This window comes from Cryptotermes secundus, unplaced genomic scaffold (genome assembly GCF_002891405.2).
Source record: "Cryptotermes secundus unplaced genomic scaffold, Csec_1.0 scaffold245, whole genome shotgun sequence".
NCBI lineage: Eukaryota > Metazoa > Arthropoda > Insecta > Blattodea > Kalotermitidae > Cryptotermes > Cryptotermes secundus.
This window is the reverse complement of record NW_019736398.1, coordinates 358,140-381,808: the sequence shown is the minus strand read 5'-3', so window position 1 is coordinate 381,808 and position 23,669 is coordinate 358,140. Positions and strand designations below refer to the sequence as shown.

Genomic DNA, 23,669 nt, shown 5'->3' with positions numbered 1-23,669 from the left:
ACCTGCTACCTTCCGGCTTATGACATAATGCCTCAACCAACTACGCCACAGTTAGCTAGTTAGTTATTTCGTTATTTAGGTGGCCTCCTGACTGTAGGTATTGTAGTTTTGATGTTGTGATAATTTCTAAAGCGACACTAATATTTTCGAACACCCAGTATTGATCCAATGCTGCTGTTGTGAACCAAATGTGCCTCTATCGAAACAGAAGGGCCAGAAATCCCCAGGGAAACGTTCTCGGTCCGTAGAGTGGACAGACTGCCGCATAAGTCTAATCGAATTGTGAGGACCGCGAAACAATCAGTAGCCTTGTAGTTGCCCCTGCATCTAGCCTACCAGTTTCAAAACACCGGACAGACTTGAGTGTTAAGCGGCGGCAAATACGAATAGCCTTTACACTTTGTGGTGTTGTTTCTGTCTGCAACTGCAACAGGCTCCTTTATCTTTGAATTTTCTGTTCTTTTTTGCGAACGTATTAGAAGCCTACCATCCGTACAGTTACATTTTCAAAGGATTTTGACGATGGTATGTGGCACTCGGGATTACTGTGATTTTGGACTTTGTCCATCGTCCGGTATTGTAAAGAGCATAACGTTACGGAAACTGGATCTGTTTCCGTCCTCAGGTGATTGGGTGGGAGACAGCTACTTTGTTGGGTCCGTTGGACATTGAATATCGATCCCGGGTCTGGTCAAGTGGGATTTATGGTGGACAAAGTGGCGCTAGAGCAGGTTTTCTCCGAGTACTTCGGTTTCCGTTGCCAATCTTCATTCCACCAACTGCTCCACAATCACCTTCACCTATCATCTGGGGCTGGTACAATAGACCAGAAGTTGCCGCAGTACAAGGGACTTAGTCCCACCCCACTAGCAAAAAAGAAAATATACATTGAATAAGGTTAGTTTCTTTCTAACAGACCCACCAGAGTGCCTCTCACCGACTCACCTGTGGACAGAAACAGATCCATGTAAGATTTGAGGTTTTTACGGCGGTGACTATGAAGAAAGCAGTCTTTTGGGATTTGGTAGCGTGTATATGAGGTGTTAACCGACGTTTCGGAGGAACGTATCGCCTCCATCATCAGGGTAGAAAGAAAAATATAAGAAAAATCACGGTCTCTTCGCTTGCGGATTTCTTGTATTTTTCCTTCTACCCCGAAGATGGAGGCGATACGTTCCTCCGAAACGTCGGTTAACACCACATATACACGGTGCCAAATCCCAGAAGACTGCTTTCTTCACAGAAACAAATCCAGTTTCCGAAACGTTCTTCAGAATACCGGTCGATGGGCAAAGTCCAAAATCCAAGTAATCACGTGCCCATTACAATGTTCTTCGTCACAGATAATAACTATGCAAGTGCTCAACCTACAGCACTTTCGTTCATTCAGCCACTGACGTGCGTGTGTATATGGATTCGCGTATGCGTGCGCATGCGCACACTATGTGGGTGATAAATACGGTCTATTTCGCCTATGACTGACGTATTTCTGGAATGGTGCGATGGAGTCATACAGTTTGGCAGAGAAGGTCTGTGTTGTATGTTGGTTGATGAATTTTACTTTCTCATGTACGTAATTATATGAGGCATTAATATGATGCCGAAAAATCGATTACTATATTTTTGGGGATATCTAAATGAGGAAATTTGGCTTTTAGAAGGCCCTCTGTCTGTATAGGCGTGCCCCTCGCTTGCGTCTGAACGGCTGGACGCATTTCATATTGGGCGTTCAAGAGTTTATCTAACATAGGCCGTTGTCCGGTTAATGGGAACATTCTGACTTGAAAAATATAGGTCTTTGAAATGGAGTCGCTAAGAAAAGAAAAATGCCAGTTTTCTCGAAAACAGTCAAGGCGATTTTGATTCAATTTTGCTATTTTATGGAGACAGTCGCCTTAAATAAAACTGCGTAGATGATACTTCAGGAAGATCAGGTGGCGCGCATAATTACCCTGAAGTTCAGGCAACTCGTGCATGTATGATCAGCGACCAGCAATATTCTGCCGTAAGACAATCGATTACGTTTCCAAGGCAACGAAGTAAACGCCAATCGGACATGACGAAGCGTGTGCAACGTCTTTGCCCGGATTCTTATTATAGTTCCGGTTTCTCCATCAGAAACCTTATGTAACACAGCAACAAAGAATAAAATTGTCGTGTGTCTTCCTCAGATATACAGTAAGTAGAACGATATCTTAAACGGACATCATAAATATTTATGAATTATGTTGGACCGAAGAGAGATGAAGTGACAGGAGGTTGGAGAAAACTACATAATGAGGAGCTTCATAACTTGTACTCTTCTCCAAGTATAATTAGGATGATCAAGTCAAGTAGGATGAGGTGGGCAGTTCATGTAGCACGAATGGGGGAGACGAGGACTGCGTATAGGATATTGGTGGGAAAGCCAGAAGGAAAACGACCAAAGGGAAGACCAAGGCGTAGGTGGGTGGACAATATTAGAATGGATCTTAGAGAGACAGGATGGGATGGTATGGATTTGATAGATCTGGCTCAGGATAGGGACCAGTGGAGGGCTCTTGTGAACACGGTAATGAACCTTCGAGTTCCATAAAATTCTGGGAAATTGTTGAGTAGCTGCACAATTGGCGGCTCCTCCAGAAGGGCTCAGCTCCATGAGTAAGTAAGTATATATATGTCATAGTCACGATTTTGGTAAAAGGTAAAAAGGTAAAGATGTCACTGTGCTTAACTAATTAAGCACTACACTATGAAGGCGTATGGGGGAGTGGATGTATAGGTCGATATTTTCTTGACCTCGGCACCGGTTGAAGGTGAGCGGTCAGCTTCACGTCCCGGCCGCTATACCCCTGGCAAAAGAGCCCCCGGTATTCTTTGGATAGGATGTTGGGAGGACGCCAGAGTCGATCTGGACGACGTGGACAAGAGGAAATTCTTGACCCTACCGGAACCCGAACTCCGACCCCTCGGCCGTCCATCCCGTAGCCAGTCGCTATATCAACTACGCTCTCCCGGCTCCTCACAATTTTGGTAAATGTCGTTACATTTTGTTTGATCTTAGAGAATATCATGAATACACATATTTCTACTCCTATTTCTTGAACGTTGTTGTTGGCCTCTATCTGAGGACGTGATTATGAGTTGTATGGATATTAACGGCTGTTAATTAATACAATTGTAACATATTTAAAAGGGTATTCTAGCATTCTGCCAGAGGAACTGAGAAAATTAATAAAGTTTTGAGTCCAAATAAGTAAGGTCCTGCTGAGATTCGAGCCTGATACCTCTCTAACATGAGACAAAGATGCGTGCTCTGCCGACTATATCAAACTATCGGAAACATTTCCTTTATGCTGACGTGTCTGTTTCATTTTCAATGACTGTGTTCTTACAGTATTCGTAGTTATCAAACAAATACTTGTAAGAAATCGCCTGTCACATTAGCCGAGCGGTCTAAGGCATGAACCGTCTTCGCTTGCTAGGAAGCCTGAATCGTATGTTCGAATCCCGCACAAGACATGGATGTTTGGTATATGTATGCGTTTGTTCTATGTTGTGTTTTCCTGTGTTTAGGTAGCGGCCTTGAGACGGGCTGATCACTCGTCCAAGGATACCTACCGACAGTAAAAATGATCACGAAACTGAGAAATCAGCCCTTTGCTCCGTAGTGAGAGCGAGAGGAAAAGAGACTTCCGAGAAACTAGCTCAATAAAGTAATATGCCCCACTTTCTAATGATCCTTTCAAAATTATTTATTAGTAGGAGACTTGAGAAGTCCTTTATTTGACCAGAGTGCAGTCTCGAGTCGCTAGAGTCTGAGAATCTTTGTCCTAAATACGATACTATAGGCCCGTAGCTTTCTCCAATGCAACTCAAGCTTTGTCAGCGCTAGAAGTGATCAGAATTTTAATTTCAGATTTTGTAATTGGCATCGACTGTACTGATTGAATCTCTTATTCTGAAATACACACTGTAAATTAATTGACCCCGAATCTTCGTTAAAGGCATGCAGTGCATTTAAAATCCGAAAACGTTAAAAGTTTATAAACTTCTTGAATTAAACTCATTAAAGATGGTTGTGAGTAGATTTTCCGCGAGCGAAACAGAAGAGCCACCGATGTGGGTTTCTTTTATTTCTAATTGTGAAGATACGAACAGGACATGGAGAGAAATAGTGACGGGGCTAACAGAAATAATCATATCAGAAGGAAGGAACTCATTTACCTTTATTTGATTAACCAGCGTCTCTAGAAGTCTCTGCGCGTGCGCAGTAGGTCTGCAAGTAAAGCCGCACTAGTCTGCCTTGCTAATTGCTCGGGATTTAAATGCAAAAGGAGTTCCATGGAGCGGCAGAGATGTGTCAGAGGGTACATGAGCTTTTAAGGCTTTCCTCTTGTTAATTAAACATTGGACCGTTACTCTTGAAGTATAAATACGTGACGTTTTTACAATGCGAACATTGCTCTGGGAAACGCTGCAAAAGATCCATTACTTATTAGGAAAAAAAGGGGAAGGAGATCTTACTGCAGGTAAAATGAAACTGAAGCCGTGGTAGCCGTATCAGAAGCTGCAGCGCTACAAATAGCAGCGCCATCGTTGGAGATATTACTTAATCCGTTCCTCTTATACCTTTACTGTATCGAGGTTGATTATTTTACAGGCGGTAGGAATCCTTGGACGAGTGGCCAGCTTGTCGCAAGGCCTTTACCTAAATATAGGACAACACAAAAACAGAATAAACATATACTTACTTACTTACTTACTCGTGGAGCTGAGCCCTTCTGGAGCAGCCGCCAATTCTGCAGCTACTCAAGAATTTCCCAACATTTTATGGAACCCGAAGGTTTTACTTTTTTTTATAAACATATACACATACCAAAATATCCATGCTTTATGTGCGATTCGAACCCAAGATCCCGGCTTCCGAGCGAGCGAAGACAGTAGATGCCTTAGACCGCTCGGCTACCGTGACCGGCATTGGAGGTAATCCTTTGTTATTTCTGGCCACCTCTATTAACCATAACCTCCTCTAATATTATTCTCTCTTCGTTGACCCTAATGAAAGATTCATATGAACTTTATCATCAATTGCTGTATTATTTCCTCGTCTCCCTTATCACTTAAGCGCACACAAGAAGAGGACGAATGTTTATAGCTCGTTGCTAGGCTACAGTCAGCGCGCCAATGAACTGGCGAGATAGCTATCACGTGACTCGTTTTCTCTGTGGTCTTCGCTATGCAACAGGAGGATTTATTTTCCGTGCGTGGGCGGTGCGGAGGCTATATAAGGACAGTAATAAGAGTTTTCAGTTTTAAGTCCAGTTCCGTTCAAGTGAGTTAGGACGTTCAGTTTCGAGTTCGGCAGCATGCAGTTGAGTTACAGAGTGATTGAACAAGAAATGGCGAGAAGACTTCATATTGTGTTGAAGTTCTAATTTCAGTGTTGAGATCCGTTGCCAGGAGACGACTAGTGAAGACGGAGAATCCTAGTGTGTGTGCAACGGTGAACTTTAAATTGTGTACATCAGCGATAGCGCTATATTGACTGTGATTAAGAGAGGTTGTAATCAAGATGCTAATAAATTCAGTCATCCGAAATAGAACCCGTCATTTTCGTCACGCCTTCCACCCTACACGTGACAATACTAAATTATTATTAAATCTATATGTTCCCCTAAGTATTTTGTTTTCGGATATTTGTAGCATAACCCTTCTAGCGAAGTAAGAGACCCCGTTTCATATCCACACAAAACAACTGGAAAAACGGTAGTTCTGTGTGTCCGTAACTTTCTGTGTTGTGGAATGAAGGCGGAATGTGATGAGATCAGAACTGAACAGAACAGAACTGAACTGAACAATTAATTCTTCTACTAATCTGGTCACGACGTTATGTCTATTTGTCGGTGCTGTTTTGTCATCGTCATCAGCGGTTAAATGCTCTTCATGTACGAGCACAACGTATGCAATATTCTAACTGCATGGTCCTTCAAATCGATTCTCAGAAATTCCTTTGCTTTTATGAAAACCGAAAGTTCATTGCCTCTTTCTCAGAAACAATTTTGAACCTGTTCTCTCGGCTGAATCCACTTCACGCCTTAATTTTCGATTTCTGTAAAACTAGTTTCAATATAGGCGCAGGCCTGAACATTCGAAGCGGTCACTTGTGTTGAAGTTATACAATCAAAATGTTGTACACAATCTCTCATTTCGTCATGGATGCTATTTCCATCCTCTCATCTTATCTAATTGTCGTATGAGTACTAATGAAGAGTCTGTCTTTGTGATATAACGCTTTGTAGCGTATTGAAAGTCGATAGACGTTTCGAAAGCGACATGATCCTCAGAAACCTCATTCGATTTTCAGCGGACTACATGGCGCTATATCCCACAAGATGGAAGTCTTCATAACCACCGCTGTGATAACCTCTACTGCTATTATGTTAAATAAAGATTCCGAACCACGAAGCTTGTCTTCATGCTGTTGTAAATCTTGTACTGTTTCATCTCTCTTCAACCCAGTATCTTCCCCTATAGCTACATTACAACCTCTCGGTTACTGATAAATGTGAGTTGTTAACGAATTAGCTTATCATTCAAACAATTCCCTTCCGAACACAGTCATGCCGTTAGCATCAGAAATATGAAAGTAATGATCGGTCATTTTAATAGCCGGTCGCCCGAAGACGGAAGTGAAACTAGTTCCAGAAACGTCGTGTATAATAAATATAGGGATACCTCGGACAGTTAACAATATCCAACATAATATTCGTGTAATGAATGAACCATTGTTACACAACTCCAGAGAACCACGTGTAACAGTCTTATACTCGTGCTGTCAACAAACGAAACAGTAGTAACGACATAACGACACTGTTAGTTGTTCAGAACCGCCTCTGTGGTTTAGTGTTCGAGTTCCTGGTTACAGATCCAGAGATCCCGGGTTCGATTCCCGGCGCTACCAGGTTTTCTGAGAAGTAGTATGTCCGGAACGGGGTCCACTCCACCTCGTGAGGATAATTGAGTTATTTTAAGGAAATAGCGGCTCCGGTCTAGAAAACCTAAACTAACGGCCGTGTGGATTAGTTGTGCTGACGACGCGACACTCTCTATCTGCCAAAGTTGGCGCTAACTTTGCCAAATAGCGGGGGTCGCTGGGTCGGTATAGTTAGCTTGCGGACTAAAACCACGGTGTTTGTTTGTTCTTTTGTCACTTGTTCAGATGATGTAGAGCTGAATTATGATTTGGAAAGAATTTGGAAGGAAGCGTTTGTGCCTTACTTCAGGGTACTGTCCGAGTATTCATCTGCGGGGCGGTGGAAAACACGAACATCCTCAGGATGTTCCGGCAGAGGTTCGAACGGGGCACCTCCAGAAGGGATACCGCTTCAACCAAGTTGCTTTGGACCACGGAATGTGAGATTCAGAATTCTGTCTAGGACTTACTCCAAATCATCGACTTCTCAGGATAGAGTTCAACTTCATTTTGTATAACGAAAGAAGCCAGCACTTAAATTAGATAGTTCGAATGATATTTGACTGTAATGAACACCCTGATCGTCTGGACGAGATCTTCTCTGTCTTTAGGCGACAACTGACAAGCCTGACATCAGCTCTGAAAGAAACAAGAAGAAATAAATACAGATCTTTTATGTGGGGAACACTCTGTACCATTGTATAGCTTGGACAGTGACTGCTACATATCCACGTACCTGTTAACAGCCCCGTAGAACTTATATATATATATCATCATCATCAGTAATCTGTCAGACGACAGGTCCACAGTCTCTTCCAAAACAATTCCTCCACTTATTGCGATCTAGAGCTTTCTCCTTCAAATGATCGTATCCTCTTCTGTCCCCAAGGTCATTCTCCAGTTTTTTGGTCTATCTTTATTGTGACTGGGGTTGGGTATCTCGAAATTTTCATTACTTTTGTTTTCCCCACATTCATTTCCATGCCATAGCACCTTCCAATTTCAATTAGTCTACCAATCATGCCTCGTAGCACAGTTTCTTCATTAGCCATTAACACAAGGTCATCTGCATATTTCACAGTTTGAATAATTTGCCCTCCTAATTTGAAGTCTCCGAGCCCATCCAGAGCTTCCTTGGTAAGGCATTCGCTGTACAAGTTGAACAGAATTGGTCATAAACAGAATCCTTGTTGAACTTCTCTTCCAGTCTGATGTTATATATATAAAACATCAGAGTGCCTACATCCTCTTAGTGCGAAAGTCATAGTTTTCATAACATAAATAACTTTCATGTTATCACTACTTTAAAATACACTTCCAAATTCCTCTCTCTCTACATTTAAATTTAATAACAGTTTCCTTTTTTGCGATTATTAATATTTCTTACAGAGTGCAACCCAACATCAGAATTTTATTCTAACTCCAAGAAATAGACTTCCTCTTTATATGCCGATAGTTGCTTATCTGACGAAGAAATTCTCCAACTTCTACGGAACCTGAAGTTTGTTTATGGTTCGCAGCCTCACGTCAGTATCCCGTGTTCTGAGTCGCTGGAATCTGCTCTACACACACATGCCTATGATCGTCATTTCAGTATTTTCTCGAAACTGCTCTCTTCTCTTTGGGGTTCCTTCTGAAATATTGTAAGTGCTCATCATCTTAGAATGTTCCACCATATGCTCCTTTCCATCATCACCCCAATAAAGTTCGGCGAAGAGTGCGTAAGATGAAGATTCTCATATTGTAGTTTGCTCCATATTTCTGTTTCTTCCACATTTTCAGGCCCATTTACTCTCTTCAACATCCTGTTTTCCAAAATCTTCAATTGTTAATCATTCCTTTGGAAAGATAATCAAATTTCAAGCCCATATATTCAGCTGTATATAATATTCTTATATAATGGCACCATTCTTTTATTTTAATCGCAAAGAACGTAGCCCATATATATTAAGCTGTATATAATATTCTTACACGATGGCACCATTGTTTCATAATGACACCATTGTTTTATTTTAATCGTAAAGAACATAGCCCATATATTTAATTGTATATAATGTTCTTACATAATGGCGCTATTGTTTCATTATAATCGGAAAGAACGTAGCCTCTAAATTTGCTGAGAAATGTGAGGATACCAAGAACATTTAAAGACATCGAGCCACATACAAGGACGTCGAGACTCCAACGATATCCACGATCTATCGAAATGCTGGAGTTGTCTGAACATCGACTATTGTTTGTACTTGTCCAGCGGAGCATATCCAAAGATTCAGTTGAGACATTTGTGGGAAATTGTCTCATTAACGTTTAAAGACAATTTCTGGCATTTCTCCATATCGTTGCGAAGGTATCTACTTCTCATGAGCCAGTAAATTTTTGTACCGTTCTATACTCGTTATTGAACCCAAATCTGATAAGGAAGTTGCAGCTTTGTAAATTAAGGGGCGTCATTTTTATGTTAGCTGTGTGTCTGAATTTACGAGGGCAAATCTAAAAGTCTTTGCCCCTATTTTTTTTTCAGCCACAATAATACACCTACAGGGAAATGAAAATACAGGCAGTGTTCTAAGTACCTTTAGCTATTTTCCCACATAGTCACCACCCCGGTTCAGGCATTTGTCGCATCGCACCACTAGTTTGGAGATGTCGCTGTTGTAGAATTCGGCCGGTTGAGCGTGGAATAACCGCCGGACAGCGGTTTTCGCGTCGTCGTCGGAAATGAACCTCTGGTCTGCCAGGAACTTCTTCAGTGGACCGAACGCGTGGTAATCACTGGGAGCGAGGTCTGGACTGTACGGTGCATGCTTCATAATCTCCTATCCCAATGACTGCAGTTGGGCGGCGGTCCTGTTTGCCACACGAGGTCTCGGGTTGTCATGGAGGAGCACCACATCGTCCACGAGAATCCCCGGGCACTTCTTGATGGCAGCTCGCAGACGTGCGAGTGTGTCACAATTGCTGTCCGCTTTGAAGGTGGCACCTCGTGGCATGAAATCGTATATGGCATAGTCTGTTGTTGACGAAATCTGAACCAGGTTCATTTTTTCGTCTTTTCTTCACAAATCAGAAATTGGATGCTTCTATTGGCCTCAGAGTCCTCTTTTCTTGGCTCGTTTGTTTTTCCTCAAGTTGTTATACGGTCACGTGTATGGTTTGCGTGATTATTAGATGGGATTTAATTGGATTATTGGATTTATTGACACCTTATCCACTCTGCACAATTTACAGTTCACCGTTATACACATACTATAGATCTCAGCCTCCACTAGTCGTATCCTGGCAACGGATTTGTAAAAGTAGATAAATAGATAACTGGTCTGGTGAGTGGGTTAATCCGTAGATGGATGAATGAATAGTTTGATTCCTATATCAAAGGCAGCTTCGTTGCCAAGAACTGTTTAAAGTAAAAGCTGTTTGAATTTAGCCCATACTTACGCCCGGATCAAAATACAACTTATAAATATACGAGTATATCATTTCGTGGGAAATTATAACATGTTTATTGTAAAAGTCTATGCTACGTACAGTTGTACCTGTCTCATACAGGAATAATATGAGATAATCTGTAACTCATTTTTCATTATTATGAAACATTGGTATTATATCTGCAAATACATTTGTAAACTCTCAACATAGGTACATATATTACTGCCAAGAATTGGGCAAGAACTGCAGAAAGTTTTTACTATATAATACAGTATTTATATCTCTTGTTTGTCTGTTAGCCCGTTTGCACATAAGGGTGTCAAGAGGTTTAAATTAGGTATCGCATATTTCGGATTTTCTGCTAAGGTAATTGCCTTATACAAATATTACATTTCTGGACATTATCCTCCTGTTTTATCGATAGAGCTAGTCCTTATCTGCGGAGATATGAGATAGGTCTATCGATTGGGCCCAACTGAGTAGGTTTAACCTGAAGACGGAGAGAGAATCCAGTTTCCGAAACGTTGTGACTTTAAATATAAACAGGACGATGTTTTAGATAAAAACAGGACGATGGATAATGTCCAGAAACATAATATTAGTACTAATATACCATCGCCACAAATTTTATATCTTGTATAAAGGGTTGGCATTCTTGTCCCTTGCACCGCGACCACAGTGATCTATTGTGCCTCAACTTTTAGATCTTACGAGTATTTAAGGGCCTGATGTTTTGAATTAGCTCGATGGACGAAATTTATTCTTTATTGCCATTCCTAACTGACCCTTTACGCTCTAAATAAAGTTTGAATTTTGGTAATTTAGATTGACAGGTGATAATTAATGTAGAATATTGTGTTCATTTGAGAGTTTCGGGAGTTTCCCTCGCTGGGTTTCGAATTTCAGTCGTCCAATCAATAGTCAGTCACTCTACTTAAAGCCTAGCACAACTAGATCCATAGTTGCCTCAGTACAGACTTGTATTGAAGATAATGTGCATGGCGGTTGCCTCATTACAACAGAAATTGTATTTCCAATTTTTTTCTCCTGTTATTTCTTTCACTCTTTTCTATATGATGAAAATCGGCCCTGCTCGTAAACTTGATTTACTCTTCTTCGTTGATTTTCGTTTCTCCTTGTTCAGTTCCTCCCTACAATCTTTTCCTTCATGTTCGTCTTCCTTAGGAAGAGATTTTCTCGAACCAACCAAGCAATTCCACCGTCTGCAAAACTTTAATTTCTCCGGTGGCCGTTTAAGCTTCTACCAAGCGTTCCCATCTCGCTCTCTCAATCCATTCCCCCACCCCCCACCCTAACCCCCAGCTCCTCACTGGACGGCATCAGCTCACGAGTGGACATTTCATTTTGGGATACGCCTAATCATCGTCTTTTACTGCCCTCGGTCTTCTATTCCTTCCCATCCTTTCCCGACGGCTATTCCCATGGCTATGCCACTTTTCACTTTTATATGCCCTCAGGGACACCGCACACCCCACCCTCAGTCTGAGTGTGCTCCCCTTTTTGGCTCCTGCAGTGGATGTATGGGGGTGAGGGTTGTGTTTGTTCAAGATCCTGGATCTGTCCCACTCACCCCTTGCACCCCTCTTACTCATTCCTTCTCGAGGACTGAACTAAAGCCCCCTCCACCTGTCTGTCTTTCTTACATGAAAAGATTTTCATTCTGGAACCGTACGAATGGGAACAGTGATTTCAATATGGCGTATAGGAGAAGGCGAGAGAGGAGCTCTTCCTCCCTGGCCACCAATACGTATCTTATTCAGAAGTCGGAAGATGGGTGATGTGCTTGGTAGACGCTTTGATTGATTGGCCGGCGCTGCCGCATAAGATTAAAAACTTTATAAACACACTCAATACGAGTTAACGCTTATATCGCGTATATATCGTCTCGTGTTTGCTAGGCAACGGGACAAGAAATTTGTGCGGGTTCTCGGATTTGGCTAATACCTTTATTTGAAAGTCACTTTTACACTCGCAAGTACAACTATTCTCAACTTATAACGTCATAAGAAGTTTTCTTTTCACTATTACAATTACTTGCACCGCTGATCTCGGTGAAGTGTCTTCTGTTCTGTTCGGAGCTCAGCGGTCTTTGGTCTCGTCGGATACGAAACCCTCGTGTTCTAATCGGATAAGAACTCTGCTGGTCTCCAAGTCCAAGTCAAAGTCACATTGCGACTGACGGTCAGTCAGTCAGTAAGTCTTGGTGTCGAGCCCCATCTGGGGCTCATGACCAGATATTAATTTTACCGTTTGACAGTTACGGTTTTATTTTCGTGGGGCGCCCTCTCTGACGAGAGGACGGGTCTGTCTTGTGCATATGCTGCTGGCCATTGCCAGAGCGATCTTTCTCGGGTCGGAGTCCCTTGGGACTCGCGACCATATTTTACTGTCTCAGATATGAGGCTTCCCTTTTCGTCGCCTCCTACGACTCGCAGGGTCACGGTGGAGGTATTCGACCCCGCCTCCACACGGCGGAGAACTGGTTCTCTGCTGGTCTCTTGCCGAATATCCACTGTTATATATTTCACTCGGACTGAATAGGGAAAGCCTTGTCGAGGGGTTAATTTCACCCGCTGCTATGCAAATGCTGCTTCAAACAATTCGTTGCGTCTGGAATACGCGTCTGCCTTAAACAATTCGTTTGTAACGGTGGGAACCCCACTGTTAGACTTTCATTTCCGGGTCAACGATTTCCTAGGCTTCGCTTGCTAGGAATTGCTAGCCGTTGTATAGCAATGGATGGGTTCTTATTCAAAATATTCCGGCCCTAGGTGGCACGCCACAGTACGTATTTACATATAATGTAGAGTCCACGCTTAGCGGGTATATGTTTACTCACAGACACAAGCACAAAGGAAGAATATTGCTATGTTCTGAAATATGAGCGAAGTTCCTAAAACGTGAAGTTATCCCTTTTACTTAATTACGTAGTCAAGTACTATGGCATGAAAGTGTAGGGGGGAGTCGAGATATAGCTCCACCATTCTTGACTTCGGCACTAGATGGAGATGAGTGATCAGAGTCACACCCCAGCTGCTTTACCCTCGGGGATAGTGCCCCGTTACCCATTGGATAGGAGGCCTTGTGGGACCTAGGGCCGGTCTGGACTGGACACTAGGCCGTTAGTTTAGGAGAATTTGGGACTTGTGGTTTTCGTGACATTGAGTATTCATATTGTGGTCTTATGGCTTACGAGACCGTGCAGCCTTTTACATGGTTACCGTCATTTCGGAGGGAATATACTAACGCTGTAAGCCACCTCCACTCTGAAGATGAAAACATGATATTCTTTCGGAACTACAATAGTACACTGTTCCACAAACCGACAACTACTATATGCCTAAGTAGCATTGTATTGTATTGTATTGTATTGTATTGTATTGGAGAGGGTGGGTTTCCTCCATGCACTTAGACCAACTGTTGGTCCATTGTGCGTCCCCCTATGATATTCTACCAGTCTCTATTCCCTACCGGTACTGGTGAGTGCCATCAGTCCCGACTCAGCCAGCGAGTTCGTCCTCTACTGGCTCAGCGGTATATCGATGCTTCCCCCATCTACCAGAGGCGTTAGACACTACTGTTGGGCGGGAAATGTCCTGAATTTGGCTCAGTGGTCCCCTTGGGACATGAGGTTCTTTTACATGCCGTAAAGCTACGACACGGGACCCACGGCTTAAAGTCCCTCCCGGAGGACTTGTTCCCTGAATTTTTCTGCCCTTAAAAATTCCACGACCTCCGCCGGGTTTGAACCCGCGTACCTTGCGTCACGAGGTGGGAACATTACCCCTAGACTACGGAGGCCGCTTTGCCTAAGTAGCATAGTTGGAGTTATTTGCAGGAATTTCCTAATTTTACAAAGGATGTTATGGTTCAGCTCCATGAAGTTAGTTACAAAGGATATGAGCTGCAATGTGAGAAGGCAAGTGTGAGATTGTAGAGCAGATTCAGGCTTTGGAAGAACGGAGGAATAGAATGTTTATTGCTGTAGGGAGCTGAACTAATCAGAGAAATAACCGGCCAACCAAGAGAAATTACCGTTCTAGAAAGAAACATGGCAATTTGCTCCACCCTGTGAAATTATAGCAAGTTCCATAACAGTCTTCTTCGTTATGGAAGGACTTCGGACAATGTGCGATAAAAATGATCGTGGATATTAATAATATAAGACTGTAAGGACAATACTTATTTTGGAAAACAAGTATTGAGTTTTCAATTTCGTTGAAAATAATATTAGGATTGTAGTTGGTTGAAGCACTATGCTACAAGCCGGAAGGTCGCGGGTTCGAGTCCCGATGCGGCCATTCCTTCTTTTCAATTTACCTAATCCTTCTAGCCGCACTATGGCCCAGGGGTTGACTCAGCCTCTAACAGAAACGAGTACCAGGAATCTTCCTGGGGGTAAAGAGCGGCCGGCGCGTAATGCTGACAACCTCACCGCCATCTGTGAACCGACTGTCTAGAAAATGCTGGAGCCTCAACATATCACAACGCTATGGGCCTCCACGATCTGTTAAAGGGATAACTTTACCTTTTATTCTTGTTAAATTAACTCTTATTAAGTTAACGCTATGTTATTCGTCTTGTTTCCTTGGCTCTACAGCCCCAGTGGGCTTAGGCCTATCTCCATGAACTCCGTTCACTTCGGTTTTTCTAGATCTTACACATTCGGTAGGACTCCTTGGGCGAGTGATCAGCTCGTCGCAAGGCCTCTACCTGTACACAAACACAGAAAAACGCACACAAACATCCATGCCCTGAGTGGGATTCGAACCCACGATCCCGGCTTCCGAGCGAGCGAAGACAGTGCTTGCTTAGACCGCTCGGCTACCGTGACTGGCGTGTTATTCGTCTTGCATACGTCTTTCTTAGATTTGTTTTAGCCTATATCTTGCACGCGATGTAAACGTTTCTTTCGACGCGGACTGCAACATTAAGAGGAGGCGCCACTTTCAATTTTAATTTAGTAATCTGATGAAAATGACATATTGCTTTAGCAATTTTTGTGAGTTCATCTCATGTTAGGTAAAAAGTTGACCCTGTGCTTATCTAATTAAGCACTACGCCATCAAGACATATGAGGGAGTGGAGGTATAGCTCCGTCATTTTTGACCTCGGCACTAGTTGGAGGTGAATGATCAGCTTCACACCCCGGCCACTGTACCTCCGGGGAAAGAGCCCCCTGTACCCGTTGGAAAGGAGGTTGGATGGGCCCCTCCTCATTATGCAGTTTTCTCCAGTCTCCCGTCACTTCATCTCTCTTCGGTCCGAATATATATTACTGAACTACTCTTGTCATATGTGTTGTTCGTCACGATTCAAAATTTATGACTCAAAGCTTTGTCTAAACTGCAGAGCATATCCGTCTGTAATATCTTACTATCATGGAACCGGGTCGTTCCATAGCTTAGGGTGTTAGTCGCTTGCTTCCTATCGCAACGGGCTGGGTTCAGTTCTGAGTCATGTGGGATTTGTGGTGGACAAAGTAGCATTTTGGGGCGGATATTCTCCGAGTACTTCTATTTTCTTTGTCAATTCCTAGTCCTCCAAACTGCTCCACATTCACTATTCATTCCTTCATCGACTCCTATATATAGTCTCGGTACTGAGTGTCGTTAGTGTACTAACTTGAAAAAAGACCCTCTGTAAGCTTCATTCTAGTTCAGCATTTAAAGAGATCGATTTTACTACAATTTAATAAAAGAATCGAGTAGGCGTATCCTTAAAAAGCGCACATATTTACCGAAAACGATTTTATGTGTGCTACCCTATTCAGTTTACGTTCACATTTTTCCAGACAGAAATCCCTCCTTTCAAAACTAACTACGTGATATACACTAAACTGCAGGAACATACCTTGTTTTCCTTCTATTTCTTTAAATATTCTCCGGGAAAGCTTAGTCGGTAAGCAGCTAAGTTACACGCTAGGCTGCGCCATAGCTCAAGCGGTTAATCGCTAGCTTCCCAACGCGGCTGCCCGGGTTCGATCCGGGGTCTGGTCAAGTGGGATTTGTGATGGAAAAAGTGGCGCTGGGGCAGGTTTTCTCCAAGTACTTCGGTTTCCCCTGCCAATCTTCATTTCACCAAATTCTCCATAATCATAATCACCCGGTACAGGTACAATAGGCCATTCAGTAGCCGAAAGGCCGAGTGAACCCAACTGGATTCCACCCCCCACTAAGCGAATTAAAAAAAGTAGGTTATAGGCTAGACGCCTGGGGTTATATTCCCGGTAGGGGCAGCAGATTGTTCTCTTCTAAGTAACGTCCAGACGGGCTCTGGGGCCCACTCAGCATCCTATCCAGGGCGTACTGGGGGCTCTGACTCCGAGAGCAAAGCATCAGGAGCAGGAAGCTAATCGTTCTCCTCCATCTAGTGCGGAGGTCAAGAATTGGGGAGCTATGCCTCCACTCCACCATACGCCTTCATTGTACAGTGCTTAACAACGTAATTAAATACATGGATAAATTTAAATTCAAGAACTCATTATATCTAAAGGTCCACGCAAATTTTTAGGGCCTGAATCTATATTCTTCCCGTTGTGTGTAACCTAATTCTTAGCAAGATTTGCTGGTATTGGGAAAATCGATAAGGTGAGTTTTGAACTGCAAGTACTGCAGAACACGGATTCCAATGAACCGATACGACTGAATTTGAAATCAGTGTTTGGTACAGATAGCCATTATGACGTCACCAGAAACATTATATTCGATCCTGAGAATAAACATGAAGAGTGACAGGCAGGCCCATCATGCATCCATTTTATGCATGCAGAGGAGTTAAGCCACCGCGCCTCGTGAAAAAGTGTCTTCAGTCTGATCAATTAATGTAATATATAACAACACAGCGCCCCACGAACACCTACAGGACGACATTAAAAAATCCTCTTCTCAAGAACTACAAGGGGTACACGTTTGGCCCCCTTCGAGAAAAGAAATAATAAAAAAAAAGACACGAACCAACTTGGTTTAAATTTCCAACAAAATCTTAATAAACTAATTTTAAATATTTTAACATTTTAAGACAGCCGGTGTAGTTGTTAAAACATTAGATTTTATATCCACTGTGTTTTATCAACTTTATATGTATATATTCTAGCATTCAAACATATTGTAATAGTGACTTCTGATTGTATTGATGTCCCTCTGAGGATGGTCTGTAAAGACCGAAACATGTAAGGGATGATGGATTGAAATAAGAAAAATCTTAACTAGTCACATTGGATGGAACTGTTTAACCTCTTATGAATTATTGTACCATTTAATGAATGATTGATTATTTGATGAATGGATATTTGATAACATTTCTTCTTTTAAAATACGTATATCTAGTGGCCGCACGAAATGTCTTTGGCATCTCAGACACTGAAATCATGGGTTCGAATCCCACTCGAGGCATGGAGGCTTGTGTTTATTCCGTTTCTGTCGTACTGTGTAGGTAGTGGCCTTGCGACGAGCAGATCCCTCGTCCAAGGAGTCATATTAAACTCTATAATATTGATAAATCCATAATTAATTCTGAATGGGATCAGGTCAGGAGGATGAAAATGTATGTGTTGGTTCTGAGCGTCGGCAGACGAGCTGACCTCTGTGTTCGTTACAGCATCTTGGAGCTGAGGAAGGAGAAGAGTCGTGACGCAGCGAGATCTCGTCGAGGGAAGGAGAACTTCGAGTTCTACGAGCTGGCCAAGATGCTGCCCCTTCCTGCCGCTATCACGTCACAGCTCGACAAGGCCTCCATCATACGCCTCACTATCTCGTACCTCAAACTGCGCGACTTCTCTGGGCACGGGGACCCGCCGTGGAGCAGAGACGGGCCCCCACCAAACAAGAGCGTCAAAGGTAGGAACAAGACTCAGTCACGTCTCAGACAATGATCAATATTTTATAGAAAAATTGGGCTAAAGACTTCAGTAAAATGGCGGCCGCAATTCGATTCCCGAAAACATTATCTTCATCATGTTCATACTACTTCAGGGGCCTAACTTACATCGTATCTCTTTGTAGTGTAAGGCAGTTTTTTTTCTGAATTAAGTAGATACAATTCAGTACTGATCAAGTAGACTTCCATACGATATGATCATAAACTATACATACAGTGAAATATATATTTCATAAAGGTAAGGTAAAAGTGAAGTTGTACCTGTTCTTAGCTAATTAAGTACTACATCATGAAGGCGTATAAGGGAGTGGATGTACAGATCCACGTTTTCTTGACGTCGGCACTAGTTGGAGATGAGTGGTTAGCGTCACTCTCCTTTCGCTTTATACCCGGGGAAAGAGCCCCCAGTACCCATTGGATAGGAGGCTGGGTGGGCCCCAGAGCCGGTATGGACGACGTAGAGAAGATAAAATTCTTGACCTCACAGCGACTCGAACTCCGACCCCTCGGTTGTTCAGCCCGTAGCCAGGCGCTATACCGACTGTGCTATCTCGGTTTCATAAATATTTCATATAATTTATAATTACTAAACAAATTCCGAGAAGAGTAGAAAAGCATAATAAATAGACAGTTTATGATTTTAATTCATAGCAGAACTAGACACTTCCCCTCCCCAACTCAGTTTTTGTCTGTCACAATCCAAATGAAGAGTCGTGCCACACAAAAACATTAGATCCAAGAATTGAATACCAGGAATCTTCCTGGGGAATAAAGGGCGGCCGGCACGGAAGCCCGACAATCTCACCGCCATCTATGAGCCGATTTTCTAAAGAAAGTGTTGGAGCCTCGAAGTCTCACAACCCTAAGGGCCTTCACGGCCTGTTACAAGGATAGCTTTATCAAGGAAGTAACTAATGACATGTGAAGGTTTTAATGGAGACGGATAAAAGAAAAATTCAAGGTTTGCAGCACATTTTCCTAACACACTGAAGGTTACAAACGCGATGGAGCTACCGATCTCTGTCTTTATGTCTGGAGAACATAACGCGCATTATTAACGGAGAAACTTATGACCCGAAATAGGTCAGTAAATCATATAATATTTTCTTCATGCCACACTAGAAGGGAATTAGTAACGACGCGTTATTTACAAAACTTATTACTAATTCTGCCACCGTCACCACCATAAGTTATGGTCGTCATCGACTTCAGTAGTTTTATATTTCATTGATTGTTCTGAGCTTAGATTAGGCCATGGTTCTCTCCAAATCTCTTCCTTTGTTTTTCTATGACTTTTACGTCACTGATATAGTCTAACACGCTTGACTGCCTATCATTTTAAAATAATCTTGCGTACCTTTCCAGTCTATTATTTTGTTATTTTATTTTCCCATGCAGTAACTTTTGTTCTTATCTCAGATGTACGACTATTTTAGCAATTGACTTCTTCAGGCTGGATCTGCTTTTCTCGAGTATTCACTTCCATGTATGAAGGAGCAGGCACTTCCTATGATGTGTTCCGATGCCGTGGTTATTTATGTGGATAAACACGAGAATTGAATTTCTTTATGAGAGTTTATATCGATTGATGTATATAAAATTCTCTTTTGCTGGCACTTATACAGAACCTTTTGTCTTCTCGTCTGCTGTCCAAAAACATAAAAATTAGAATATACAAAACTATAATTTTGCCTGTGGTTCTGTAGGGTGTGAAACTTGGTCTCTGACATTAAGGGAAGAACATAGACTGAGGGTGTTTGAGAACAGTGTGTTGAGAATATTTGGACCGAAGAGAAATGAAGTGACAGGAGGTTGGAGAAAACTGCATAATGAGGAGCTTCATAACTTGTACTCTTTCCCAAGTATAATTAGAATGATCAAGTCAAGGAGGATGAGGTTGGCAAGGCATGTAGCAGGAATGGGGGAGAAAAGGAATGCATATAGGATATTCGTGGGAAAGCCAGAAGGAAAGAGACCACTGGGAAGACCAAGACATAGGTGGGTGGACAATATTAAAATGGATCTTAAAGTGGTAGGATGGGGTGGTATGGATTGGATTTATCTGATTCAGGATAGGGACAATTGGAGGGCTCTTGTGAACACGGTAATGAACTTTCGAGTTCCATAAAACGCTGCGAAATTTTTGAATAGCTGCAGATTTGGCGGCTCCTCAAAAAGAGCTCAGCTCCATGAGTAAGTATGTACTGTGTATTCCTTCTGTGTGGGCGTTTATGGACCACCAACAGGATGCAAACAATGAAGATAAAATTCGATAGATGCTGCAAAGACCCTAAATAATACTTTGTTTCATGAGCAGCAACAATTATGATGATGATGATGTCTTCCACTAACAAACGCCAGACGATCTCCAGAGCAGTGTCCAATATTCAGAGGTACAAAGAACGTGTACATTCAACTCTCAGTGGATGACTAATTTATAGTGACGATATTGCAACATCAAGGAATTGTTTTACTCGCACTTTATTAGAAATCAGTTTGGAGAATGGAGAATTGTACTTTTTTCTTTACTCTTATTGTCATGTCCAAAGTGGCTGTTTGAAAATACAGCCTGAAATCCAACAAATGCCTGGAACTCATTGCCTGAACATAAGACGGCCGATATTCTCCAAGGTTACGAATGCGCGGAGCTTATCCTGTACGCCTTCGTGATGTGGCGCTTAGTCGTAGGGTCATCTATAAGTTTACCTCTGTACAGAGCGGTGAGGAGAGGAAACCTGGGCGGTCTCGCTCCCCTGCCACTGGGCGATCAACTGAACGAGTTGTAACTAATCGAATTATCGCGGAAATCGTTGGCAGTAACGAGACAGCGTGAGCAGTCACAGAGCGGTGCGTTTCGCTCCCACGTCTTCCACCATGAGAACGTAAGGGAAACAAAATCGCGTTCCCGAAGTACGCATGCATACATCCTTGCATATGCGTACACAAACATGCCTACAACAATGTACAAACATACCGTCACGTATCCGGGGTTTGCGTGACTAATAAGACGGGTTTTGTATTTGATAATCGAATTCATTGGACATTTATGCAACTGGTTACAACAGTTCTCAAATCACTATCTGACTCACTGTCACCTTCTAACGAGTGAACACTCTCGACTTCTGACAACACTTCTCTATTCCGTTGTACTCCGTCCCGTCTCCTGACTGTGACCGCTTGTAAGTCCCCTGCATGGACCCCATGGAAAACAACGTCTTCTGTTGTCAAGAAAGTGTGTTTATTTTTCCGTTACCTAACAGTGGATGTCCTATTGTTGAGCGCGTATGCTTTGTTAGTTGTCTACTATGTCATTGCCTAGCAGTGGGTCTATGCGTCACAATATATTTTGTACACATATATACATACTTACATACATGTTGCAATTATTTTATTTACAACTAGTGAATATTTAATGAATCGTCTCACCGATCAAAACCCACATCTTTAGTCACTAATACACTCGACAATATGAACATATCCGCACGTACAAAAATTTCGTCACAAAATCCAAAATGAAACTTTCTTGTAAAATTCTTTGTAATCTTATAGTGACAATAAAACAAACTTACCTGTATTCTACCTACATGCAGAGCTTAAATTAGCCTAAAAATTTATTTTTTTGAAAAATATATTGATATCTGTATTTGAAACAAGGTTATAGTTTCACAGTCGCTGTATTGTTTTATTGCTAGTGGGGTGAGACTAAGTCCCTTGTACTGCGGCAACTTCTGGCCTATTGTACCAGCCCCAGATTATAGGTGAGGGTCATTGTGGAGCAATTGGTGGAATGAATATTGGCAAGGAAAACCGAAGTACTTGGAGAAAACCTGCCCCAGCGTCACTTTGTCCACCGCAAATCCCACTTGACCAGACCCGGGATCGAACCCGGGCCACCGCGGTGGGAAGCCAGCGACTAACCGCTTGAGCTATGGCGCGGCCCTAACAGTCGCTGTAAAAACAAATTATTTTATTATTCAAGGGTATAATTTTCGGCTTCGTTACACTTTACAGAAATACTTTTGTTTCAATAAAGAAGCTTCTGCATATATTAATTTAAAAAAAATCGTTGCCAGTGAAATGTAGGCGACTGACTTGCTGTCGTGTTGGACAGTCCAACCAGCAGCCCGAGCGGGCCTAGTCCGTTGTTCGCTGAACCTTCATGAATTTTCGTTATACGAGTTATGTTGAAGCAAGGCTCTCATCCTGCTCTGAGGCATAACTAACATCATTGTCAGCTTTCCCCTTCACCACTAACAAGCTAACTAGGTTACCTACCCCACACAACGATACATGGGTTCCACTGATTCAGTATTTCAAATGCATTTCTCATAGTACAAGAACGATAGAATTATATAGTATATTTTTTAACTCGAATGTTGAGAGAATGGGTGAAGGGTGGAAAATGAGTGAAAACTACAATGTACCCCCACTGTAACTCCTGTATTCAATGCGCCCCTACAATCCACCCTCACATGAGTTTCCTCTCTATATGGGTGAGAGCAGACGACCCTGAAAAATACCCCGAACCCCCTTCCCAACAACTGTCGACAGCCCTCCCACTACCACGTTCGTTGTAACATTACAAAATGTAAATCTAATCACAGTCTTCACAGTGCGTATGGACCTCTGTGCTAACGTTGATGATGCCAAAGCTAACCCAAATCCAATTTTGCAGCGCGCGAGAGAGTGAGAAGGGGGTGAAGGGGCGGGGGGTTGTAGAGATATGAAGGGATGATGAAATTAGGTGGTACTTATTGTAAACCAAACTCGGTTAATTCGGACCTTGAAATGTGTGCTCATCGTGGGGCGGGGGAGGGGAACATGAGTTTCAGTTAGACTAGAGAATGATTATGAATAGGTTTCTGATTGTACCTAGTTATTTTCCGTGTGCAAATTGAGATCTTATTTTCTACAAAACGATTTTGTGTTATCACTCACAAGGCTTCTTACTTTCTGGATTAGCAGTAAAATCATTTCAGCTTCTTATACAGCTTTTGAACAAGAAAGTCAAGCCGTAAATCTTTAGAACTCGTATTCGGAAAGTGGCCAGTTCGAAGCTGGGTCGGAGCACAGGCTGTCATGAGTGAGACTTCTGTGGTTATCCTCAGTCCCTCCGAGATAATTCTGGGATGGTACCTTCAATTAGACATTGACAGCTTCCTTCGACATCCATCCCAATTCACAATTCGTGTTCATCTTATCATTCGACTCCGTATAATCCGGTTTACTGATAGCGTCTGTAAATAAATTCCAAACAACAATCATACAGCCTTGAGACACAGATTCGAGCCCCGAGCATTGCTCCTCTCCCTCCGACTTTTTAGTTTTAAGGCGGAATTGCTAGAAGAGTCAAATCAAGCCCCTCATCAGCGAGTAAGTATCTTGCTGG

The 23,669-nt window shown here is 42.5% G+C and overlaps 1 protein-coding gene across 7 annotated transcripts in view; it reads left to right on the top strand.

Moving 5' to 3' along the window:
• LOC111869813 (protein trachealess) overlaps window positions 1–23,669 on the top strand; it is a 764,956-nt gene that overhangs the window by 643,028 nt on the left and 98,259 nt on the right. For all 7 annotated transcript variants that reach the window (XM_023861599.2, XM_033753565.1, XM_033753568.1 and 4 more), the window contains one exon: window positions 18,002–18,240. In XM_023861599.2, the coding sequence (XP_023717367.1) occupies window positions 18,002–18,240 (239 nt within the window). The remainder of the gene's footprint in view (window positions 1–18,001; window positions 18,241–23,669) is intronic.